General features: G+C 41.6%; 1 protein-coding gene across 6 annotated transcripts in view; it reads right to left on the bottom strand.

The window, feature by feature from the left end:
• Positions 1-7655: 7655 nt before the first annotated feature.
• PCNX1 (pecanex 1) overlaps positions 7656-21067 on the bottom strand; it is a 30425-nt gene continuing 17013 nt past the window's right edge. For 3 of the 6 annotated variants that reach the window (XM_053475650.1, XM_053475652.1, XM_053475653.1), the window contains 27 exons: positions 21002-21059; positions 20593-20810; positions 20253-20406; positions 20057-20089; positions 19560-19731; positions 19083-19193; positions 18541-18632; positions 18297-18406; positions 17898-18003; positions 17406-17498; positions 16949-17099; positions 16592-16733; positions 15977-16154; positions 15697-15805; positions 15185-15314; positions 14800-14858; positions 14463-14678; positions 14003-14256; positions 13512-13742; positions 13098-13198; positions 12800-12950; positions 12120-12350; positions 11610-11884; positions 11276-11484; positions 10184-10611; positions 9815-9955; positions 7656-8273 (listed from right to left, as the gene is read on the bottom strand). In XM_053475650.1, the coding sequence (XP_053331625.1) occupies positions 8133-8273; positions 9815-9955; positions 10184-10611; positions 11276-11484; positions 11610-11884; positions 12120-12350; positions 12800-12950; positions 13098-13198; positions 13512-13742; positions 14003-14256; positions 14463-14678; positions 14800-14858; positions 15185-15314; positions 15697-15805; positions 15977-16154; positions 16592-16733; positions 16949-17099; positions 17406-17498; positions 17898-18003; positions 18297-18406; positions 18541-18632; positions 19083-19193; positions 19560-19731; positions 20057-20089; positions 20253-20406; positions 20593-20810; positions 21002-21059 (4294 nt within the window). In that variant the 3' untranslated portion in view covers positions 7656-8132. Of the gene's footprint in view, positions 8274-9814; positions 9956-10183; positions 10641-11275; positions 11485-11609; positions 11885-12119; positions 12351-12799; positions 12951-13097; positions 13199-13511; positions 13743-14002; positions 14257-14462; positions 14679-14799; positions 14859-15184; positions 15315-15696; positions 15806-15976; positions 16155-16591; positions 16734-16948; positions 17100-17405; positions 17499-17897; positions 18004-18296; positions 18407-18540; positions 18633-19082; positions 19194-19559; positions 19732-20056; positions 20090-20252; positions 20407-20592; positions 20811-21001; positions 21060-21067 lie in introns of those variants that run through there. The other 3 variants (XM_053475651.1, XM_053475655.1, XM_053475656.1) reach the window with 2 other exon arrangements.

Raw genomic sequence — 21067 nt, 5'->3', positions numbered from 1 at the left:
CAATAGATGACATCATATCCCAGTGCTCCACTTTTTAAGGGCAAGCGGTGCTGGGCTGAAGGAAACTCTGCTGACTCAGCACAGCCCTCCGTGGTGTTAAAGGGCTCATTTGGGGAGATCAGTGTCACAAATATTGCGAAGGCTAAGGACGGCCTGAACACGTGTCTAATCATTCAGAGCGGAACATGTTGTCTGTGAATTCCTGGAGAAAAAATGAGATGCAAAATAACAGATTTAATGTCAGTTGTTGCCCGAGCATAAAAAGATTATATGTGATCAGCGTGGGTTAAAGAAAGCATTTGCGTGGCAGATATCGTAAGGAAACCATGATTCAGTAGAGCTCTAACTAACGCGTCATCCAGACTTGCTTCCGGAAGCCAGAAAATGTATTAAAGGGCGCTGTTATGGCAGATGTTTTGGGGGAGGCTGATTTATAGGTTACCCTGTCATGAACACAAAGTGAGCAAAGAAGCCTCCTCCAAAACAAATGTCTTCCTATGAATCCCAAGACAGGGGAATATGGATGACTACCTGGCCTCTGTATGACTCGCAGTGATGGAGCCAAAGCAGAAGCAATGCCTATACTTCCATCATTATATATCTGTATGAAGAAGCAGAGATAGTTTCAAAAAAAGACATATAGTCCATCAAGTTCAACCATTCCACAACCCCATATTAGTTGACCCAGAAGAAGGCAACAAGCCACTAATGTCATCCCAAGGGAATAGATTCCTCCTTGACTCCAAGGCTGTCAGACTTACCCTTGTATCGGACATTCACTTATCTACTTTCACTCGTGATAACCCTGCATGAATTTCATATCCAAAGAAAACATCCAGGCATGTTTTAATATATTGATTGAATTGGCCAAAATGAGTTCAGATGGAAGTCCGTTCCACAATTTAACCTCCCTAAGCACCTTTCTTCCAGTCTGAAGTGATTCCCACGCGTTGTCTGGAAGGTACAATTAATAAAAAACATCTTTGATTACCACTAAATAATGGAATGTTACTCATTTGGTTGGAAAGTAATATTTTTTATATTTAAAGTTCTATTTTTATATTTAAAGTTTTACTAAATGTCCTTCTGTTTACAGAAAGACTACAGAAGACTACCTTTAGTAGATTGGTCTCATGGCCATGGCTGAAGACATGAGGATCATCGATTGTTCATGAAGTTTTGGGAATCTGGTAATTTACTTCTATGACCATCTACAGATTCTGTAGAACCGTACGATGAAGTTGTTCAGCAGAGATGGATGGTGCAAAAGACTATGGATTCCCAATAAATGGTTGAATTCTGATGCCCTCAGGGAAGTTTTAGCACAAAATATTCTTCGTAACTCTTTTTATAAAAAAATATTCCATAAGAAGCGTATTCGATCTTATTTTCCATACGCTACGTAGGTGGAATTATGTTTCATCAGAAGTCCTGGGCTGCTGTTGAGAAGGCAACTTGTTGTCTCTATTATCTACAGTACCTGGTGGGCACATATGGGACATATCCGCACGTATGGTGCTCTCGGTCTTAGATTTTGATTATATATGCCTTTAATCAACCCAGAATCCAGATTCTGGCTAAATAGAACAGAAACAGCTGAGAAATGTCCTCCAAAATATTACAGCTATTGGAAGCTAATAGGAGCGAAATCTAGATAAAACTGATAATATGGCATGTATGAGGGAGTCTAATCTGCCTACTCCCTATGTAAACTCATCAGTCTTCTTTGACACGTGGAACAAGGATGTTTTCTTTTCCTGAGCCTCTTATCTCTCCCACTAAATCCCCATGTCGCAGAAGTTTATACATTTCCTAAGTAAATGTCTACAAGCCACGGTTCTGTTCTTGAGCTGTGAATGTAGGTAGGAATAACACACAGACCGAAAATATACAAGAGGTTTATTTAACGATATAGTCCCGCCATGTCGGTCGTAGGTAAGAGACGTCTTAGATTTAGGAGCCATATGCCTGTACCGTGTATATATTAAATGCTGCTGGTTGTCTGTTCCATTTAGCTAGGCACCTGGCCCTTTAGCTATGACCTCTTCTTCTAACCTTTGAGATAAACCTCATTCTTCCGCTTTGTTAAACTCCTTCATATATTGGATAATGAAACGGTGGGATCGGTGGGATTCCTTAAATGACATCTCGCTGATGGAACCATACATTATGCGGGGCGGGCTTGGATCTTGTTGTTGGAGAAGGTAGGTCTCACTGAATGAACACCTTAGTGGTTGTCCTATTTATATACCTCATGGATCACAAGGAGTTATTCTCCGGCTCGTTGGGAGCCACATTATATAAGTGCGTCTAATTATTTTGAAAATGCTTGAAATTGAAACAAGTGGAAAACACATTAGAAAGTGTTCCCATCGCCTCTGTTTAGAACCAGAGGTGGTTCTTGTCACATTCAGATGAGCGGAAGTTAAGCAATAATGCATTCTTCACAGCTGAATGAATGTCCTTCAGCCAGCGAAGCGAGAAATACATTCATCACGAATAAGATTTTTGTCTGCACGGGGCGCACATAAAATCTGGATTTCCGCCAAGAATCCCTGCACACCGAAACAGAGCTGCGTCTGATTGAAATTCTTCGGGGCAAGCTGGGGACTAGCTGCTCCTACAAGTATTCTCCTACTAAACACAACATCCTAGAGTTTCATTCATGCGCTTTAAGTCCGGAGACAAAATAAAGCAAGGCAAAATAATTATTTTATTATTATTCGGACCCTGCAGCTCACAAAGGTTGTTGGATACCATAAACATATCTGGGAGCTTCGCAGGGCTGCCCCCATCTACCCCTCATCTGCTTTTTAATGGAGGCAGGAAGGGGGCAATACCTTGGGTATCTACTGGAGCACCAAGGATAACACAGATTTAAGAGCAGCATTTACATCCTTGTTGGATCCTTTCTCTGCTCGTTTAGTGGATTCCTGTGGAATGTTTTTTTGGACGGGACTGGCTAGTGTACATTGATTGTGTTCTCAGACATATACAGCGCTGCGCAAAAGTTTGAGGCAAAAAAAACGCTGTAAAGAAAGAATCCTTTCATAAATAGTTTATTTTTATCATTTAACAAAATCCAAAGTGAGTGAGCAGAAGCAAAATCTAATTAAATGAATATCCTCTATATAGCTCTTCCTTACCCAAAGCAGAGCGAGAACGCTACATAGAGAGAAACAGAAAATCGCCCATTTTTGGGAAATGTCTCTCTACTACCATCTTGTGGAAGACGTTCTTTGTCCTAAACCTTCCTGGGCTTTCTAAACACACATTACTCATCTGAAAATACATTGCATACGGTGTGATTTTGCCGGTGAGTTATATGGAGAGTGCTGAGCAACTTGGTCATATGTATAGAGGGTGCTTGGCCTCATCATAATGGCCGGTTGGAAGAGGTTGTGTTAGTCATCACTCAACTGGTCCTAAGCAAAACCATCGTTTATTTATCAGTCTTAAAAGTGAGGAGTTTGGGCAATTTTATTTTTATATCAGTAATAAAAGGGCAATCCACTATGATCTATCAAGTCTTCTAGAAAAGATAAATTATAAGGCATTATATCCAAGGCACAGGAAAGGCAACGTGGCCAACTACGATAAGCCTTTTTATAACCTTAGAATGTAAAATGTCCTATGTATGTTCCTTGAGTGCTCAGCTTTCATTCATATTCATATTTGTGGTTGGACATATCTTATTTTCTTTTTCTATCTTGCTTTCACCACCATCGTTCCCGGTGTCGGCCTACTGGACGCCTGAGGAAGCTCTGATCTCGCTTGTAAACGGCCCATGCTGATTCAATAGTCTAAGTTAAATAAATTCAATAAGTAAATCGCTACCGAGTCAATCCAACATCACTTTTGGACACTTCTGTGCATATAACGGAGGAACTTATTTATTTAGACGGCCGGCTACAGTCGATTTATTTATTAAAGCCCGTTTCGCTTTTGGTGATTCCAAAGAGGAGAACCTCAAATATGGTAATTTTGCCACCACTCCCAGTCTCCTTGGGGTACAACAGTGCCTTTTAAATTGAATTTCTCCAAAACACTTAATAAAATGCATCTTCAAGGTTTTCTTCCCCAAGATCTCATAGTCCAGGGCTGATGGCCTACGAAGGACGAAGGCTCCAGCTTGGACGTGAATAACTTTACAAAGTACATCTGCTTGGTGCTGCACAACATCTGTCTCTTCGATCTGAGACCAACTTGTCACATCCCTATAAATAATAAATAGCTTAAGTACACTTTGACGTACGCTTTGCGTTCACAGGTGCCTTGGTGTAAATTATTTACATTGTCATGTATGTGTCAGTTCTGTGAATTCACCTGCCGCTTCCACAAGGAAGCAGAGGTGGTTCCCGATCCACGGCCATGGCGCCATTCAATAATTACGCTTTAATCTGGTAATTATTATGGAATTAAGTCTCCATCTCCACATTTTACCGTAAAAAACAGTTCAGGAAAATTGAAAACGACAGGACGACAGAAGAAAAAAAAAAATCATTTTATTTCTCAGTGTTACCCACTGACAATACTGTATTTTATAATGCAACACATTGCCAGAAAAAAAGTATTTTCTTTTTCCTGTGATTTTTAGACAACTACAATATTTACAGCCGGTTTAAGAGGACACGCAGACACACACAGACACGCACTTTAAATGTAATCGTTGTTGTAATTGTGAACTTTTGCTGGTAAAAACCCTGTACGCCATTATCGAGCCAGACACGATAAATGCCTATTTGTCTTATTCTACACCGACCTTGCCCTGTTTCCATTACCGTTACAGTCTACATTCTGAAAACGAAGAAAAGAAAGCACTATAAGGTATCAAAAGCAAAAGTCCAGCTTGCTAAAACGTAATATGTACGGTATAAAGCCGTTGGCTGGTTCAGATTTAAGGTATAAACCCATTGTATGGTGTTGCGCAACCAGTAGGCGCTATATGGATAAAAGGCGACCGTCGTAAAATCCAGGATATGACAATTAAGTCGCACAAATTGCACTTAATTACCTGACCTTAAAAAGCACCAAACCAGCACTGTTCAAGGGGTACGGGGCGGAAAACGAGATCATAAAGGGCCAGTCCATTATTCTTTTTGCATACAGAAGTCTTGCTTTCACGGACACCATTGTATTTGTTGCTTGCATAATTGTTTCACTTTTTCCTGCTGTCCTGCTTGTCCTGCTTGTCCTATTTAGTAGACATTATTCCGGTAAATAGACAGTTTGGGGGCGAGGTGGGAGGTTGGTTTGTTAAATAAAATTTAAGATATTACAATGCATTGACGCTAAAATGCTTTTATAAATGGTAATTCTCCAGCTAATTTGCCACCAATGGCTTTAAGGACGGCCGCTAACCCCGTCTTCAGTCCCTAAAACCGTGTACGATCAGCTAATTTTTTTGGCCTGTAAGCTGGAGAAAAGCATTAATGATTTAATGGAATGGCACCGAGAACATAGATGCGAGGTCTACTGGGATATCCTAGAGTGTTGGAAAATGTTATCGACTTATCGCGCAGGCACACGGGGACCATTAAAACGAGAGAAAAAGGGATGAGAGCGGAGCTAGTGCTTATACGCTTTACTTCCACCGGCTAACACGAAGATCTATTTCATTAAGAGGGTCAAAAGAAGCATAAGGAACGCTCGTAACTCAATGTTCTACAGGAAAATCGGTTAAGCCTTTAGTTGAACATGGTCCTTACTGAAGGCACGAAGCTGTATCTAAACGTATCGGCAAAGTGAAGGAAATGTAGGGAGCTACAAGGGATGTTCTGCTATAGAATAAGCAGGACCAGCACAGTTCTTCTTAATGCTTTTTGGTGGATACGACCCTAGGCTTGGTTCTTCTTGTGAAATAGCAAACTAAAAGTGTCCTACCAACTTCTAGTGCCTCGCGCAGGAGACACGCTGCTCGATTTTAAGTCTCCTGTCAAAAAAATACGTTCAAAAGAAGCTCATTAAGCAGGGGGAGGAAAAAAACAAAATCAGGTAGGTAAATATCATAAAAGAATGAGTAGGACTTCCCTGGTCTACCACTTCATAATAAAACTTAAACATGCGCTCTAAAGTAATTAACTTGCGGCTCCAAGCCATTGGGATTAAAAAAAAGTTTAGGTCACAAAAAAAGCCCCAAATAGTTTTGTTTTTGTGATAAGTTTATAACATTCCACAGAGGCACGTTGCCTTACGCCAAGACAGCACAAGAAACATAGCAAGAACCGAATTATACATACTTTTCCTGAGCATCTATAACTATCCGAACAAACAGGTCAATGGTGTTTAACTGAATCAAGCCATTGAGAGTAAAAATAGAAATTAAGAATTCATGTTTAAGGGTTGCTGAATATACAATTGGACGCCTCTCGCTGGTGCCCCCCACAAGATCAAAAACAGCAATTTATAAAACCGCAGATACCGGTCAACGTTACTCTTACTCTCCGAAAATGCACAAAAAACCTACAAACTCGACGGCTAGAAATACTTTATTCCCAATTCATTTGTGTGTGTATGGCGGGGGATGGGGGGGACACTTATCAGGATAACGAAAGATATCACGATATGTGAACAGTAAAACAGATGGCCCAGTTTAAAGAATATCATTAAAAACTTTATACATTAATAGCCTAAAGATACTAAACCCAGCTCATATGTCACAACCATTTAAAGAGCTCCTATGCCATTTAAATATTCTTAGAATGTAATTTTCCTTAAGGCTTGTAAACAAGAAATTCGAGGACTGCTTGCATTAAAAAGAATTTAAATATCACTTTCCGGCCGTACTATTAGAAAAACGCGGCCGAACCACCCAATACGGAACTAGTTGTTTTGTCATTAAACGATGGCGCCCAAAAGGCGAGGTCAGAGACTTAATTATGATGTCACTGCAGAGCTCTAACTCCATGGGTAGGAGGAGGAGTTACAAATCTATTCAGATATTCTATACATATATAGTCCCAAGAGATGAAACAGGCACATGTTGAAAAAAAAATTTGTAGGATCTGGAATATCATGTGATCTGAATGTTCTGTATGCAAATCTTCAGCTAAAATGGCTTTAACTTCCAACGCCATACATCCAGAATCATCTCTGATCTCTATTATAATAGATTAATATAATGACACATTATTACCAAGACTCTGCATCTATATGTATATTTAAAAAAAAAAAAAAGTATATTTATGCCGCAGGGGGCAAGGATATGTTTGCCGTTAAAATGTTACTTTTTGGGTTTATGGTTTCACCCGCTGCAAATATGCTGGATTATTTTACTTTTTTTTTTTCATTCTCTTAGTGTTTTTTGTTTTTTTTAAATAAAGTTTCCAGGACACTGCATGCATCTCCATCTGTACACCCTGAAACATACCATTGGCACAGCAGCCTTTTACAGAAAATGGTTTGTTAGGATAATAGGGACGAAAAAAAAAAAATAAAAAAATTTATAATAAAAGCAATTTAAATTACGGTATTTTCTGTATACATAGATATATATATATTTATATAGATTCATAAATAATCGCTCTGTCCAATATCAGACTTTTTTTTTAGTGCATTGTTGTAGAAAAAAAAAAATTATATTTAGTGCAGTTTCCTCAAAGAATTTTGCCATAGAAAAAGAAAAAACTAAAATCTACCACGTTTGCAGCCACCCGCTGTTTATAAAACATTTACTGTTCTCAGAAAAGGAAAAATAAAAGGATAAAAATAACTGTACATCAGGAAAACAACACGACATGCTAGAAGTGAAGTAACATGGCAATTTTTTTTGGCAAATAAATTAGAAAAAAATATGAAGACCATATTTTGAACTGAGAAAGTACAATATGTTTTTGACTTAAAGCATATGAAATGCATAGCAATATATTTGTTTTTTTTTTCCTTCTAAAACATATAATGCGTAAAGTTTATTTTCTTTGAAACCTTTTATTCCTAGAATTGTGAGCGAAACACGATGTTTTGCAGCGTGTTACGCATCCTCCTGACTCCCAAAAAAAGATTTCGCTAAAGCGAGCTTCATCAAAGCCCCGTCCGTCTTGAACTCTCCAAAAACATTAAAAAAAAAAAAAAAAAAAAAAAAAAACAGGGTATAAGTTCAGTTTTCTCCTTGAAAAGATGACTGAATGGCAGCCTCAAACCTCTGCACCGAGTTCTAGCACGCCAGTTTCTACCACAGCAACATATTTGTCCTCAATCTTAATCAGCAGGATTGTTTTGTCAATGTGGGACCTATTACAAGGGTCTCTGCTGCAAGGCACCCAGCGGTGAATTACCTGTAAGGCCAAAACAAGGTGCAAAAAAAATAAAAATAAATAAAAAAAAGAGAGAAAGGGGAAAGATCAAAGAAAAAAAGTATTGCATTAGAAAACACACAGGTCAAGTTTCATACAGTTTTATTACAAGAATAAGTTAAATTATATATATATATATATATATACTACCGTTCAAGTGTTTGGGGTCAACGTCGCTGTTTTCATGGTAAAACAACATTTCCGGTTGAAACATAATTGCAGAAAGGTTTCTAACAATTAGCCTTTTAAACTTAAACTTGGATCAGAGAACACAACGTGCCATTGGAGCACAGGAGTGATGGGAGTGATAAAGGGCCGTCGGAACACAGGAGTGATGGGAGGGATTAAGGGCCATTTGAGCACAGGAGTGATGGGAGAGATAAAGGGCCGTCGGAACACAGGAGTGATGGGAGAGATAAAGGGCCGTCGGAACACAGGAGTGATGGGAGGGATAAAGGGCCGTCGGAACACAGGAGTGATGGGAGGGATAAAGGGCCGTCGGAACACAGGAGTGATGGGAGGGATAAAGGGCCGTCGGAACACAGGAGTGATGGGAGGGATAAAGGGCCGTCGGAACACAGGAGTGATGGGAGGGATAAAAGGCTGTCGGAACACAGGAGCGATAAAAGGCCCTCGGAACACAGGAGCGATAAAGGGCCGTCGGAACACAGGAGTGATGGGAGTGATAAAGTGCCGTCGGAACACAGGAGTGATGGGAGTGATAAAGGGCCGTCGGAACACAGGGGTGATAAAGGGCCTCTGTACGCCAATGAAGAGATTTTATTACAATAGTCATTTATAGCATTAACCCCGTCTGCACTGGATTTCCGATCCATTTGTGTGTTATTTTAATGGACACTGCTTTTCTTTCAAAAAGAAGGAAAAGTCTAAGTGACCCCAAACTTTTGAGCCAGAGCATATTATATATATATATATATATATATTGAAGAAAGAAAAGGACAAAAAAGTTCCTAGAAAATTATACTAAACCCCCTACAGAAGATCAGAGTGTTTTTAATAATAAAAATAAAAAGATACATAAAAATGGCACCAGTAATTGTGGGTAAATATTTCTATTTGACACTATTCATGGCATAAATTGTGCGATTTCGTGCGAAACGCGTGACAACGAAGCAGGGATCTCCAGCATGTAGTCCACAGGTTATCGGCCTATCCCATATAGGTCATTACACATGCAACGTGTGGATCATCGGTTCGTTGATATCAAGGGCCGAGCGGCTGGAGTATCGCAAACGATATCATTAGAGCAATAATTCTAATAGGTCTGATAGGATAATAATCCCTTGTTTATTAAAGCAACAGTGCATTGGAATATATATTAGAATATAAATATTAACAGTTTTGAAACAAACAAAAAAAAAAGCCAAAAAATACAACTTTATTATTAAAAAAAAAACCCTCCCAGGTTTGTGATTCTTTCAGCTATCTATTACTGCCTGTAGTTAAGACAAGCATGGCGATGCCTCCCCTCGGGGATATTAATGGTAACCAGCCAAACCTACATGGCCTTCCATGCCTTCCTGAGGGCTCCAGTCCTTCCAGCTGTTTTTCCCAGCTTTTAGCCGCACGAGCTCATCTGGCCACTGCAGCTCTTTCCGTTTGGATATATTGACTCCTTCAAGCACCTGGCTCGGATCCACAATCTAAGATGCCAAGCAGAGAACGATTTACATACAAAGTGTGAGAGGAACATTATAACGGGCGTAAGAATAATACAACAAGACGATTCTCTAATACTTAATACCCCGCAGCGCACCGCCAAGAAAAGGCCAACTCGTTCGTACGGATTCCTTTTATTGAGAAATGGTACAAGTTGGCATGTTTTATTACAACACGGGATCGTTTACATGGTAAGGTTTAGCACGTCTAACCTGGACTCTATATACAACGTCTTCCTTTTTGGCTCTTGAATGGGTTGCTGGACTTGAACTGCCGCAGGATTGTGTTTCGATGAGGCTATTTCCCGCTTCTGTTCCCAAAAACCCTACCAAGGTGTGTCTCTTGCACGCAGGGATGCTCTGGCTCGAGCTGCTGGAGGAAGGAAGGCCAACCACGACCGACTGGCCGGTCGGGTCGGTTTGGTTCACCATGGACAAACGGGACTGAATGGATGTGGGGAGGTTTCGAAGAGATATCTGGCTAGTAGAAGAGCGCCGACAAGGCACAAATCCCGTGGTAGAGGTCCGGAGCGACGAGTGGCGGCTGTTGTAGCAGTAAGACGAATGACTGGCTACTGAGCCGCGAGCAGGGGAATGTCGGACGAGGCTTGACTGCATGGAGTGGGAACTGTGGCTGGTTCCTGGAAAAGAAATTCACATTTTGGTGAAGCTGCAGGGGAGAGAGAACAAATCCATCAGATACACAATGGACATCTGTGCTGTTCTTCCACAATGCGACATTACACTTACAGTTTCTTTGCATCTCTAACAAATCTAAAATCTATCATAAGACCAACATGACGCTATGATCTTGATCGCAGATATTTGTTGAGCAAAAACTAGACTGCCTAATCTCTCAAATTAATTCGGAGCCACATAGAGCTATTGGGGCAGGAGATATACTGGAAAGAACTCCATTCCTGCGCATGCAAGTATGAAAAGTTTGCTTCTCGACACAATGAATTGAATGTTCCTACTGATTGGACCATACCACTAGTTGCCATAAGGGTAAGACCACTTCGCAAACATTGTAGAATTTTTTTTATTTTTTTTTTAAAATTTAAACCGAGCGCAAACTCCAGTGCAATCCTACTATATGTATTTTAATAAACTGATTAAAGACGTCATTAATTATATATTCAATTTGCTAATTTCAGCAATGCATGAAAGGAGGAAGAAAAAAAGTTTATTTATTGTTAACTCCAAATGGAAGCCTGAAATAGGAAACATTTTGCAGATTGGTTTGTGAAAGGTTCCTAGAGAGACAGAAGGACAATCTATTCCTGGGAAAACATCCAACCTCACCTAGTGTTGCTGGGTGAGGCAGTCCAGGTGGCTGGAGCCGCGACGCGTGGACATGGCCTGTCCCACCCGGGACACCCCCTTGTGACGCACTGCTCGGGGCATCATTTGCGTTGGGTGGGTTGTTGCTGTTTATGGAGGTCCCGCCTCCAGCATCAGAGTCTTCAATGTTTCCGCCACTATTACATCCAGCGCCGCAACCTTTCCTCAACCTGAAAAGTCAAGAAGATTGCGCAATCTAAAATTAGCGGAACCAAGTCAAAGTGGAACACTGTGCATTGGTCAACAGTCTATACGATTGGCCTAAAGGACTATAAACCTCTTTGCACACCCTTACCTGTGCCACGTAGACACAATGAAGTTCCTGATATTTGCCAAACTTATTGCCCCCCCTTGAATCTCCTTGAGCTGGTCGTGGGTGTCGGAATAGGATGTGGTCAGCGGGGACACATAGATTGGGTAGCCGATCGGCTGGTCACACGAGGAGTTGATCATATTCCTGAGGGCCTGCTTAGCATTTTGGATGCTTCCTCTCTCCGGGTTTCTGTTGCGAAGGAAAACCAGTTCTTGTTGCTGGCCTGCCCACAACCCGCGCACGCACTCCTTATTCACCTGCCAGAGAAGCGGGATTAAAACGGAGATTCAGAGAATGACATAAACCCAGAGACACTGGAAACGCACCAGTGCAATGATTACTAGAAACACGAAAAGCCATAACAAGGAATATTAGCCACTATAAGGAATAGATCTTCAAAGATTATTTTGCCTTTCTTCAAGGTTCCCCTTGCTTGCTTGCCTGCCATTCCGGCTAGTTAAATACAAAGCTAATAAAAAGGCCGCTCCTCACCTTAATAACTCTGAAACTCAGATAGCGTTTATTTAACATGATGATCTTGTACTCGTTGGTTCCGTCATCCATGACGTGGCGTAAAGCAAGCAGCGAGGCAGAGTTGGAAAGGACGGCGCTCCTCCATGCCGGGTCGCCTTCGTGTGCAATCACTAGATTCTGCTCGTGGGACATGATGGCTTCGTACAAGACGGCAGGGTCTTCGTACTCATCGGGAGATGTGAAGTGGTCCTGCATAACAGAAAAACTGAATTAAGAGCGCGTAGGGTTTTGCCTAAATAAGAACACATTGGTGTGAAGCGCACAGTTCATGTTCATGAAATACCCATCTGGCCCTTTGTTCGGAGCACAAAACACCATTGTTTCCTCCACATATTTGCCATAAAAGTCAGAAAATACTCTTTTATACAAAAAAAGAGAGTCAAATTAAAGTCAAAGAGCAAGTTAAGTAATTCTGGCATGACTGTATAAAACATGCCATTTGCAGGAGTCAAACTGTACACATATCATGGATGGTTAGGTTATGGTAAGGTACTTCCATAAAGGCTTGCCCCAGTTACAGTGGTCACAAGAACTGTCAGCGGCCAAGCTACGAGAGATCCCAGGCAGCGATTCATATCCGTTGTCATATAACACATAATAACTAAGTAAACGGGATGCCGGGAGGAGAAGCACAATACCTGATGAAGTTTTAGAGACATTCGGATGCCGGGGACAACCACTTTTCTCAATAACTCCATGTCGGCAAAGATCCATTCATCGCGGATGGAGGAGATTCGGAAATCCCCTTTAAACAAGGCATGCAGACCGTACAGGAAGGACTCCAGATTACTGCGAAATAGGGAGATTATCTATAATATGTTAAAAACGCCATAACATCCCATAATGCCCACAGGAATTACAGAATTAAATGTAGGTGAATTCTTTAAATGGAGTTTTGAAATCTATTCTTTTGCTCTGATGATAAATGTTACCGACCTGGACATGTGATGAGAAGCAGTTCCCAGGGCTCTCCTCCCGAGAATGCAGAGACCGTAGCAGAGCGTCACCAAGGGGGAATCCTTCTCCGCGTCAATGGCCTTAATAACAGAAAAAGAAAAAAATGGCATTTTTATTTGGAAACAAAAGAACGGATGATTTGGTCTAAACATTGTGAGTAGACGGCCACGAAACCTAATATTCTTAAACTATAGCTCATTAAACACAGGCGGAGAATTCTACTCGCTCAATCTATTTCTTTTCCTGCCAATAGACATGAACTTATTGCCTGAAATAAGTCATTCGACGATGATCAAATCTCCCAGTTTCTATTGGGTTCGTTATTACAGTCCTGCTGAGACGCGGAGTCAGATCTTCAGACGCTTGTATAGCGCGGGAACGTTTTTATCTCACCTTCTCTCGCCGGGAAGAGCAATACTTGATCCAGTTAAGGTAACTGGCGCAAAAGCTCTCCCGGGAAATCCCAGCCAAGCGAAGGTCATAGTCTTCATCGATATTTGGGTTAAAGGTAGGGTCTACATCCACGTAGCAGTGGTCAGAGCATGGCCGGAGGCCTTCCTGCATAGTTTCATTTGCCAGCCACTCCTCTAGCTTCGCAGATGTGGTCACGTAGTAGATAATGCCCTAAAACAAGAACAGTGGTGGTCAGCACAGAACTTGGCCCCGGACGCTTACAATTGAACGGAATTCAGTTAGCTACAGTTGAAATCTCATCTTTACAATCGGCGTTTAATTTTTGTCATCGAAATTACACCCAAATTTCAGATTAATGACTAAACTCCAGGCCAAGCCGCAAAGGGGGCGAAGTTCTGGAGTTTGCGAATTACAGATTGCAGAGTAAATAATACAGCGACTAGGAGGCAAAGAACGCGGCAGCTTTATACCTTTACGTAGTAAGTGGTGAGGATTCGCCGGAGGTCGAACACTTGGAGCATAGACGCGGCGCTGTTATCTGTGATGCTGTAACCCTCCAGCACGTACTTCGTAACGAGGACTTCCCACGCCAGCCAGCGCTGGCCGAAAGCAGCGTTAAACGACAGCATGTGAGGGATATGCCCAGGCTCGCAGCAACAGAAGCCTTCATCTTCTTCTACGCCTTCAGTGATCGCCTCCACTTCACGCTGCTGGCAATAGGTTCCTTGGACACAAGGAGATGAAACAGATGAAGCAAACTTACTTAGGTCTCAAGGGCATAAAGAATACATTCACATATTTATATTATGTATGTATACTATAGGAGCAGCAACCTTTCCCTAATCATCATCCTAGTTTTTCTCTGTAGGATGTTTTAAGGACGCCGAGGGCCAAGTTCAATCTATAAACCCAATTGTCGCGTACGCTAACCTCTGAACTCCAGGCCCCTCAGCTGAAAGGTGACAAGCCCATTGCCGATCTCGATGAGGTGAACCAAGGCGTTCAGATAGTCCGAGGCCAGGATGAAGCAGTCTCCGGTATTGTAATTTCCCCAGCGGCCGAGCAAAAGATCTCCGCACAGGCTGTGCTGCAAGGAGCGTGTCAGGTGCTCGTAAAATATAGAATTTAGGTTGTTGTCATCGGATCCTGGGGGTAAAAAAATAAAATAAATTTAAATATTTTGTCTGAATTAACACAAAATCCCACTCTTTACCGCTCATTGACGGGGAGATTTTCAGATAATCAGAGACTTCAACAATAAACAAACCTGGATTTCGGTCAAGTTGAGAGGCAAGTCTTGTGTTGGAATGATCCACACGCTTTGTACTGCAATGAAGAAAAATAAAAAAAATTGTAAAATCCTGAAAGAATACAAAAAAAACAACAGCAACAAGGCATCCATGGTTTTATGTAATATCCACAAATAGCAGCTAAAAACCAGGGCTACAGATACTGCAGAACAGAGGTGCCAACGTCCAGGCGAAGGTCCAAACATTATCTCCGTTTAGAGTAATTACTACAATTGTCTAAAAAATTTAAAAAAAAAAAAAAAAAAAAAAAAATCGCTAAAAATGTACTCGTTCTATTGTCTTCTACTATTAAAGGAGGTTCTACTGGAATCGTGAGACTGTCGGTGATCCCGCGGCACTTACTTGTAGTCTCTTTCCCAGAACTTGACGGGCCGTACATACGACGTGATGAATATTGCACTTCCGAGGAACGGATTGAGGGGAGTAGAGAATAAAGCGGACACAATGGCCTGGACAAACAACATTGCAGAATCTGAAGGACCGAGTTAAGGGAACAAACTTGCTTTGTGACAAAGCAGGCAACCGCAAAGCTGGGGTTAGATGCATCGCAGATCAATGAGTCGCGACAGGGTATGGGCTACAGATTGCTAGCGTTCTGGGTATTTTCATGCATTGTTTTCATTTGAATGCCACTTTTTAGTCTTGGAAAGGGGGATTGGCATTCTGACATATGGTGAGAAGGCTGCCGGTGGCAATAAAGGTTGAGAACCATTGCTCAAAGGGCCTATTCTATTGCTGTTGATATAGATGTTATGAATATACGCTAGTATGATTTATCACGGACTGTGCCCGATTCGTGTCACCGACTATGCACACACACACAAATTTATTGGCTTTATCTGCATAATGGATACGAGGTACAGCAAAAGGTTGGGCAAAGGCATGGAACGCTGATCCCCAGGTGATCTGCCAAGGAGCGATGTAGGTGTAGACAAACCGCAGCTTGTAGAACAGTTCCCACAGCTGAAACACAAGACCATTAAAACAAGTGAATAAACGCGAATTCACTAGCCTTCTGCTAGGAAATGCACTACTAAAAGACATGCGGTCCTATTCTATGCCATGATGTAGCTACATGACTGTGCCAAGTGAACACCCAACACCTAAACATGGTAACGCACGATGAAGATCTACCTTGCTGAAGAGGATAGACATAAAGAACAGATCTAGCAGCAGTTTTTCGGAGCAGTCTTTGTAATCAAACGTAAAGAAGAGGACGGTGAAGATGACCGTGGCATACTGGCACGTGGGGCTGCTGTAAGAGGACCTGAGCAGCTTCATCCCAGCAATAGTGATCAGTAACGCACCAATCCTGTGGACAAAATGGAACAGATCCGTCTCACTTAACAAGGTCAGTGATAATAAAAAGAACCGCTCGTTTAGTTTGTCTAAATCTTTACGGGCCAACAATAAAACAAGAGGAATGTGTATTAACTATACTATCGTGTTAAGCATAACTAAATCATGCAAGAATATTTATCTGTGGCTAAAACCAGCATATTATTAATTGGATTCCTGTCCTAAATGCTCCGATCCTAAAGACCAGCTTCTGCTATTGAGCAGTAGTAAATAACAAAAGGGGTACACATACAAACGTATTAATTTTACCCCTTGATAATTGACGGTCCGGGCACGTCATGCACAAACATCCAGTTAGCGACAATTGACAGGATTGCCAGGACCGTCGTGGCTTTAAACGGGTGCAGAACGCGATCTATGTTTGCAAGTCGGTAGGAGACAGAAACTCACTCTGCATTCAGCTTTTTAGGGCTGGCTATGTCCTTCGCACCATTGCTGAGCTCATTGAGAACGATCAATGGGTAGATGATATTCTTTTCCACAAACAGCAGCCAGACATGAGCCTTTTCAAACCACATCATGTGAGCAGCATCTTCAAAAAGAAAGATTGAATGTTTACTACCAGCCCCTCCAATTACACAATGTGACCCCCTAAGAGATGAACTGGATGCACCTTATATCCCAATTTTCATTCTGTACACAGAATTATAACTTGCATTACAGACCATTATCACCTGTAACCCAGAACTAAATAACGCTCCCGCTTTACTCCATAAAAGAATTTCGCAGGACATACGAAGCACTTACTTCGGACTTCGAACTGATAATATTCTTTAGTTTTTAGCAGCGGGTGAGAGAAGCAGTGCCAAGGAAGTTGCTTGCGTACTTGCGGCAGGATATAATGCGTTAATAATCCAACCGAACCAACAAGTGCATACAGTACGTAACTAAGAACCGGCTGGAAAAAGAGGGAGAAAATTTTTTTTATATAAAAAGGTTCACAGTAAATACAAGAATTCAGATAAATGCCATCGGAACACAGGGAGCGATAAAGGGCCTCTGTACGCCTATGAAGACATTCCATTAAAAATCAGCCATTTCCAGATAAAATAGTCATTTACAACAGTAACCCCGTCAGTGCTGGATTTCTGATCTATTTCATATTTACGGCTCAGACTTGGGAGCCGATTGGATACCCGATTTCACACAAGTAAAGCAGTTACAATAATAAGTACATTATATTAGCCACAAAGAAAGAATTTACCTGTAATGCTGTAAACACGGTGCTGACATGGATGGCAAAGTACAGCACTGCGATTACTATGCAGACCACCAGGTCAGACTGAAGCCGTTCATTCTATGGGACACAAAGATACATATTCACATCGCGAGCAACTAGACCTGTGATATTATCTTATTATGTGCTAAATGATGCAGCGCTGCACAAAGGCAGTTAACACATACATGCATATTTATTCATACATGCAGATACATCAGGGGTTGAGAACCCTGCCCCGTAAGCTTGCCATCCAGCCTTTTGGCACTTTTACAGGAATGGTGGGTTCTTGAGGGCTCCACTCGTGAGCTTACAATCTAAGGGAGTAGTATTAGTAATTGAAACAAAAAGGAGGGTGAATATAGTAAAATCTAATGCAAGATTAGCGTAAAAGTAACCCAGTCCACTTGATTTCAGAGCTAATGGAGGTCGGTTTTAAGATTTCCCAGCCATGCCGCAGAGCTCATATAAAAGACTTACAACAGAATTTCTCAGTTTCTCTGGAAGAGGATCCTTCACTTCCGATAGCGGATCCTCTGGATTTTTATCTTCATTGTTTGGAAAAATCTTTGACTGTACCAATGAGCTGAAATCAAATATTATATAAAACATACAAGTGATCATTTGGTATAGAAACTCCTAAACAATCCGAGTTTATATACAAATACACCAATATATAGTGTTTACAGCCTAGTGTGAATGAAATCCCTGTGTGGACACTGCCAGGCTAAAATGAAGTGTGAGAATGAACAAATGAATGAATGAATGAATGAATGAATGTTTACCTAATCGTTTTCTGAAGGCTAAAAAGTAAATGTCACTTTAAAAAACTAACATAGAAAATGAAATGCCTCTTGCTGTAACAGGAGTTTAACTTACATGAGGACAGAGGGATCGCTACTCTGTCGGCTGAGATGGTAGGAAACCGCCACTAACACACCACAGAAAATAGAGAATAATACGGGAATGTGCTGGGCGTCCCAAGGATCCTGCAAAACAAGCAATCAAAATTAAGAGAAACCTTCTACTCCGGCCACAATATTATTAGAGCGATGAGAAGTAATGGTATCGTTATTACTCCGATTTCACATGGAAACGCAATATACTTCTAGTATTCGCTCACCTTAAGGGCACCGTAACACAGTCCATAAAGCAAAGCGACAGCCACGACGCTGCGGATAAAGCTGTAAAGTGCTGCAAGCAAACTGGTGGTGGCTGCGGAGAGAAAAGAAATGGTAAATTCTGACTTTGGTTTTCAACTGGATTTTTTTTAATTGCAGATAAAGCCGTTTGTCACATTCCTCAAATCCTAAACTGGAAACCTCAGACGTTCCAACAGGACTTAAAAATAAATCTAAGAACACAACGGCCGGGAAGCAGATCATGAAGAGTTAACCTAGCCGACATGTGAAGCAAACAAAGATCACATACGTAAAGAGCTAAAATAAGATCGTATGTAGACCCCAATATATTTGGGGTGGGGGACTCTGTTGATACAACAACGAATGTATGGAATTTAATTACAAGTCTCTCAAAGGGGGAAGGAATATTTATCTGTGAGCATTAAATCCGGGGCTGTATACAGCAATATAATTCAGCACTGAAGAAAACCTGGTTTTATCTCAACCTCGAAAGCTATTGGGGGGGGGGGTGAGTGGCGCTCACCATTTCCACCAAACACGTGTATATCCACTTGTTCACACAGGTACATGACGAACGTGTTCACCTGAGGCAGAAGACCGATAAAAAACACGACTGGGAAACAAAGCGTGAACACTGGGAAGAGAGCAACACAAAACAGAATTATCGCCATGGCAATTACTTCACTTTAATGACAAAGAAATTACATTGTAAAGTGACATTAAGCCTTGCATTCTAATCTAATAGGAAACTATTTAATAGACTAAGCTCATTTTTAACATGAACAAGCGGTTAATTCGATTTTTCTTTAGCACATTATGCATGTTTTCAGTTTAGGTCACTAAATACTAAATCATATTCTATAATGGTAACACATACCATTATAAAATATATAAATTATACATATTCCTCTATAAACATACATATTGTAAGGACCCAGGGCGATAGCCGGGGCTACCCCAGTGATACGGCAGGGCGATCGCTGTATTGATAAATACTCACCGATGACTAAATCCCTGGCTGAGATGAGGAGCAGAGGGTTGGTGAAGGCCATTCCATATAACTTGTATTTGGTTGTCGTCAGGTTTTTGCTTCCATAATCCAGTAACCAAATAAGGCCACAACAGGCACAGAAGTAAACAGGCCTACTATAGGCTATGATGCGGTTATGGCCCTGCAAAGAGGGGGGAAAAGGCTTGGTCGAGTATCTGTAGGGCAAGGACGCCCGGTCAGGCGTTGCATAGAGGACAATAAACCATCATGCGCGTTAAATGGCGGCAGTGTCCCTTCTATCCACCCGAGACCGCGGGAGATCTACGGAAAGCACGCACCGATGGGGAAAGTCTGCATTAGAACAGATTTAGCCCACCGAGTGACGGCTCGATGATACGCGCATAGAGAGAAAGCCAACAGACAAAGAGCTAAAGCTCGCTTTTCATGCAGTCTATGACATTTTCAAATGTACGGCTAGATATCAAAGTCATTTTCACGTCACTTACATGTCTAGGGGAAGAAGAATCTGGCTGAACACTCTGAAAAAGACATAGAAAAGGATAATTTGTATTGTATATAGGAGCTTCCATGCACCCTGGTAGCAAGGAACATATTAACACGGTTGGCACGTAAAACAATCCCAAAAGTCAGCAAAGTAGCTCCTTAAAAATGCTCAGACACGGCAGAAAGGGTATCGCTTACCTTAAGGAGAGAGTACTGACAGCTGGCTATAACAAGACAAAACTGGAAGACCCAGATATCTTTGAAGAAGCCTTCTATGAGAAGAACAGAGCCCAAAAAGGCAACCAGAATTGCAAGGATGACTGCCAACACGTTTTCAAGGACCTCTCGGTTCCTGTAACAAGATGGGAGAGATGTTTTGAAGGCAAGAGATTCACATGTGACATCCACCAAACCAGACAAATGGGGTGTAAAGGAGGGGGCACCTTTAAATATGAAGAACCTCAGAAACCTACGTCATTCATCAAGTCTTATTAGAAATTAAGGTGGCGGATCTTCCGAAACGACGCGTTACCCTTACCTGTCGAACAAGGCCAAGAGTGTAAGCCTGTCGAAGTTGATGCCGACCCACAGCTGGGGCAGGATCCACAAACGGTAGTAGTGTTTTACTTTGTGAGCCGCCTGCTCCTGCGGTTGCATCTGGTCCTGCAGGTCGGGGCTCAAGTCAATATCCTGCTGCTCCAGCAGGTCCGTATCTATGGTCAGCAGCCGGTTTAATCGGATCTGGGGAAGAGTGAGCTAACAGAGGGTCAGGGGACATCCCGAAGCAACAACATATCAACCAGTACCTTTAACTAAATAATCTCCATCGTTAAGTCATCGATGGCCACACATAGCCTTAGAAAACCAAACACTATCACTGAAATAACATATGGAGAAAAATATGATTTCTGTCAGAAATTCACAGAACAAAAAATAGTAACTCTTACTAGATCATGGGGGTAAAATCGAACTGAGGTAGAACTTGAAACATGGGAATCCGTGTCACTGCGAGA

Source organism: Spea bombifrons, chromosome 9 (genome assembly GCF_027358695.1).
Source record: "Spea bombifrons isolate aSpeBom1 chromosome 9, aSpeBom1.2.pri, whole genome shotgun sequence".
Lineage (NCBI taxonomy): Eukaryota > Metazoa > Chordata > Amphibia > Anura > Pelobatidae > Spea > Spea bombifrons.
Note: the sequence above shows the minus strand (reverse complement) of the source record. Positions and strands in the feature narration are given on the sequence as shown.